Below are 5,461 nucleotides of genomic sequence, written 5' to 3'. Positions count from 1 at the left end.
CCTCGTATGTCAATCACTATTCAATTGAATCGCTTCCAGTGGCACTGTATCTCTTAGAGGAATATCAGCCATCTCTGCGTGGCACTTCTTCAACTGAGAAACATGGAACACATCATGAACTCCTGACAATTCTTCGGGCAATTCCAACTTGTAGGCAACTTCTCCCATTCGTTCCAAAACACGGTAAGGTCCTACAAATCTCGGGGCTAACTTTTCCTTAACTCCAAAACACTTCACTCCTCGAAGTGGTCATACATGAAGATACACTCTATCTCCAACTTCGTAAACTGTCTCCTTGCATTTAGAATCCACATAGCTCTTCTGCCTGGACTGCGCTACCATGAGTCTATCGCGAATCAGCTTAACCTTCTCTTCAGATTCTTTAATCAAATCGGGTCCAAACAACTGGCGATCTCAAACTTCATCCCACAACAACGATGTCCTGCACCTCCTTCCGTACAATGCTTCGAAAGGGGCCATCTTCAAACTGGCTTGATAGCTGTTGTTGTAAGAGAACTCTGCATACGGCAAATTATCGTCCCAACTAGATCCATAGTCTAGCGCACAAGCTCTCAACATGTCCTCCAGAATCTGATTGACTCTCTCAGTCTATCCATCTGTCTGCGGGTGAAAAGCTGTACTGAACTCTAGCCTGGTTCCCAAAGTATCATGCAACTAATTCCAAAACTTGGAGGTAAACTGGGTTCCTCTATCTGATACAATGGTCCTCGGAACTCCATGCAGACACACGATCCTAGTCATGTATATCTTTGCCAACTTAACACATGTGTAAGTGGTCTTCACTGGGATGAAATGAGCTACCTTCGTCAAACGATCGACTACAACCCATATCGAGTCATAGCCTGAACGAGTCCTGGGTAATCCCGTGATAAAATCCATGCCTAGCTTGTCCCACTTCCATTCGGGTATCGACAGTGGTTGTAGTAATCCTGCTGGCTTCTGATGTTCTGCCTTCACTCTCTGACATACATCACAAACTGCTACATACTCCGCAATATCCTTCTTCATTCTGGTCCACCAGAAACTATCCTTCAAATCCAGATACATCTTGGTATTTCCTGGGTGAATCGAATACGGCGAATCATGGGCCTCTTGCAGAATCAACTTCCTGATCTCCGGATCATTAGGCACATAAACGCGGTCCTCAAACCATAGGGTATCGTGCTCATCTTCACGAAATCCCTTAGCTTTTCCTTTGCTCATTCTTTCCTTTATCTGGGCAATCTCCTTGTCCGTCTTCTGAGCTTCCCTGATCTTATCCATCAAAGTTGACTGAATTTCCAGTGCTGATACATAACCTCTCGGAACTATTTCCAAACATAGCTCATGAAGATCCTCCGCTAACTCCTTGGGTAACTCTCCGGTCATGAGTGTATTGACCTGACTCTTGCGGCTCAACGCATCGGCTACTATGTTAGCCTTTCCGGGATGATAATGCAACTTCATATCATAATCCTTAATGAGCTCTAACCATCTCCTCTACCTGAGATTCAACTCCTTCTGAGTGATGATGTACTTCAAACTCTTATGATCCGTGTACACCTCACAATGGTTTCTGATGAGAAAGTGTCTCCACATTTTCAACGCATGCACTACGGCTGCTAACTCCAAATCATGTGCAGCATAATTCAACTCATGGGGCTTAAGTTGTCGAGAGGCATATGAAACAACTCTTCCCTCCTGCATAAGCACTGCTCCAAGTCCTCGATGAGAAGCGTCGCAATACACCTGGTAATCCTTGCGTTGATCTGGAAGAATCAACACTGGAGCTGTAACCAAGCGTTTCTTCAACTCCTGAAAACTGGCATCACATTCCTCAGTCCATTTGAACTTGGTGTCCTTCTTCAACAACTCCGTCATGGGTTTTGCAATCTTTGAGAAATTCTCAATGAACCTCCGGTAGTATCCTGCGAGTCCAAGAAAACTCCGGATCTCTCCGACTGACGCGGGTGCTTCCCAATTTGTCACAGTGACAAATTTGTTGGGGTCTACCGCTATTCCTTCTCCAGATATAACATGTCCAAGAAATCCAACTTCCTTCAACCAAAACTCACACTTGCTGAACTTGGCATATAGCTGATGTTCTCTGAGCTTCCCAAGTACCAAACGCAAATGTTCCTTATGTTCCTCTTCATTCTTCGAGTAGACCAGAATATCATCAATGAACACCACGACAAACTTATCCAAAAACTCCATAAACACTTTGTTCATCATGTTCATAAAATAGGCAGGTGCGTTAGTCAGACCAAATGACATAACAGTATACTCATATAGCCCGTACCTCGTGGTAAAGGCTGTCTTAGGTATATCCTGCTCTCGAATCTTCAGTCGGTGGTACCCTGATCGCAGATCGATTTTGGAAAACACCTTAGCTCCTTGCAGCTGGTCAAACAAGTCATTTATCATCGGCAGTGGATACTTGTTCTTGATCATCACCTCATTCAATCCTCGATAATCAACAACCATCCTCAATGATCCATCCTTCTTCTCCACTAGAAGTACTTGCGATCCCCAAGGTTACGAACTTGGGCGAATATAGCCTTTATCTAGTAACTCCTTAATCTACTTCTTAATTTCCTCCAAATCCTTTGCGGGCATTCTGTACGGTCTCTTAGATATTGGTCCTGTGCCTAGCAAAAGCTCGATAAAAAACTCAATGTCTCTATCCGGTGGCATGCCTGGCAACTCTTCTGGAAATACATTCGGAAAATCCTTCACCACTGGTACATCCTCCTGTACAACTCCTGATAAGGAATTCACTTGAGCCCTACTCGGCACATGTCGGGATACATACTTGATCCTTCTTCCTTCTGGGTGGTAAGCAAAATCGACTTGCTGGCGCAGTCAATGTTCCCTCCATACTTCGATAACCAATCCATGCCTAATATCACATCCAGTCCTTGTCACTCCAATACTGTTAGGTCCGAGGGAAACAGGTAGTTACCAATCCTTAATGGTAACCGATCACACCATAGGCTAGCCATATACTCTGCTCCTGGCGAGGTTACTAACATGGGTGACCTAAGGGCTTGGGTTGGCAGTTTAAACTTATCCACAAATCCCCTTGATATGTATGAATGCGATGCACCAGTATCAAAAAGAACGATTTTAGTAAATGACTTAACCATAAACTTACCTATTACTGCACCGGGTTGCGCTTCAACCTCCTCCACGTTATCGTGGTTCACTTGTCCCCTGTTGAAAGGGTTGGGCTTCTTCCTAGAGCTTCCATTGCCATTTCCATTCTTTGCTTCAGAACACTCCATGGCATAATGTCCATTCTTCCCGCACTTGAAACAAGTAATGTGACTTAGATCCTTCTTGGCGGGCGTAGCTGGGTTGGAACGGTTCTGTCTGTTGCTTCCTCCATTACCATTCCCGTTCTTGGAGCTACTATGTTGTGCGACATCCCTCCATTGTGATTGTGACCTCCATGGTTATGTTGAAGGGGTAATCCTGAGTTCGGGGTAAAATGGGGTCTCTGCTGAGCTCCAGAATTGTACTTCCCTTGTCCATACTTCCTCTTGCGGTTGTCAATCTGCTGCTGCTTCCCTTCAATCATGAGAACTCTATCTACCAACTCCTGGTAGTTATTAAAATTTGCCACCATAAACTGCATGCTCAGCTCATCATTCAGTCCTTCCCGAAACTTCTCCTATTTAGCTGCATCCGTAGCAACATCATCTGGGGCATAACGTGCTAGCTTACTAAAGTCATCCACATACTGGCCAACGGTGCGTCCTCCTTGGCGTAAGTTGCGAAACTCGCGCTTCTTCATGGCCATAGCTCCTGCTGATACATGAGCAGTGCGAAAAGCTTGCTGAAACTGGTCCCATGTAACAATGTCAATGGGGTAAGTGGCTGTGAAATTCTTCCACCATGATGTTGCGGGTCCATCAAGCTGATGTGCGGCGAAACGCACTCTCTCCGCATCTGTGCATCCTGCAGTGGTCAACTCCCTTCAATCTTGCGGAGCCAATCATCTGCAACTATCGGCTCGGTGCTACTGGAGAACACCGGTGGATTCAGCCTTAGAAAACGGGCTAAGTGATCAACGGGTGGTGGTGGTGGGTTGTTGTTGTTGTTCCCCTGATTCTGATTCTGGACTAGTATCTGCATCAATGCATTCTGCTGCTGGATGAGGCCGTTTGCTCGCTCGACTTGGCCGTTTGACTGCGGGTGGGCAACGGACGCTAAGTCCAGTCGGATGCCCTGTGCCGCACAGAAACGTGCCAGTGCTCCTTTGGCAAAATTCGTGCCATTGTCGGTGATGATGCTGTGTGGTACGCCATACCGGGTGGTGATATCTGCGATGAATTCAGCTTCTTGATTGGCTTCGCTTATATCCACTTGGTGAATTTGTGCACGGCGACAAGCAGATGTGTCATGCCGCCGTGCGCCGTCTTGAATGGGCCCACCATGTCCAATCCCCAGACGGCAAAGGGCCAGGTGAGGGGGGTGGTCTTGAGTGCAGAAGCCGGCAGGTGTTGCTTGGAGCTGAAGACTTGGCACCCTTTGCAGTATTTTACTAATTCCTTGGCGTCTTCCAAAGCAGTCGGCCAGAAGAACCCATGGTGGAAAGCTTTGGCGACAAGTGATCTTGAGGCCACGTGGTAGCCGCATTCGCCTTGGTGGATGTCCTTGAGGATTGCTATGCCCTTCTCTGGCTCGACGCAGCGCTGGAAGACTCCAGTGACGCTGCGCCTAACAAGTTCTCTGTTTACTATTGTGTATGCTCTGGCTCGGCGTTGAACTTGTCTTGCCGAGATCTCGTCAGTCGGCAGCTCTCTGTTTACCAGGAAGTTAAGGATGGGTTGGGCCCATGATGGAGCTGTGACTTCTTCTATTGCCAATACGGCTACTGCGACCAGGGTGGGTGGGTTGGGTGGTGAAGAGTTGGAGTCGGCCACCGCCTGTTGTGTCGTTGCAGTCCCCGGGCCGATTGCTGCAGTCCCCGGGCCGGGTTCTGAAGTCCCCGAGCCGGGTGCGACTACGGCAGTCCCCGGGCCGCCTGTCGAAGTCCCCGAGCCGCCTGCTGGGTTCCCCAAGTCGGATCCGACTGTATCAGGGTCAGGCGGTACGAAGATGGAGTCTGATTCTGGACACGGCTTGACAGACGGTTTGAGGAGGCGTTGGAGAGAGACGCCGGTTGGTATAGCTTGTCGGGTGGAGCCGATTCGTGCCAGGGCATCTGCTTGCTCGTTGTCGGCCTGTGGCACGTGGAGGAACTCGCATCCTTCAAAGTATCCGCTGATTTGCTGAACGAGGAATCGGTAGCTCGCCATGTTTGCGTCCTTGGCGTCCCAGTCACCAGATGATTGTTGGACTACCAAATCCGAGTCACCATAGCACAGGATCTGGCGGATGCCGAGCTCTTTGGCTAGCCGGAGCCCATGTATGAGCGCCTCGTACTCGGCCACGTTGTTGGAGGCGGCAAAAT

At 48.3% G+C, this 5,461-nt stretch overlaps 1 protein-coding gene across 1 annotated transcript; it reads right to left on the bottom strand.

Annotated features, from left to right (window-relative positions):
* Positions 1-4,448: 4,448 nt before the first annotated feature.
* LOC123100314 (uncharacterized) lies at positions 4,449-5,201 on the bottom strand (the record flags this gene model as incomplete). Its single annotated transcript, XM_044522257.1, has 1 exon — positions 4,449-5,201. A coding segment is annotated over one exon (753 nt), but the record flags the coding sequence as incomplete, so codon positions are not given.
* Between the last annotated feature and the right edge of the window lie 260 nt (positions 5,202-5,461).

Source organism: Triticum aestivum, chromosome 4D (genome assembly GCF_018294505.1).
Source record: "Triticum aestivum cultivar Chinese Spring chromosome 4D, IWGSC CS RefSeq v2.1, whole genome shotgun sequence".
Classification (NCBI taxonomy): domain Eukaryota; kingdom Viridiplantae; phylum Streptophyta; class Magnoliopsida; order Poales; family Poaceae; genus Triticum; species Triticum aestivum.
Note: the sequence above shows the minus strand (reverse complement) of the source record. Positions and strands in the feature narration are given on the sequence as shown.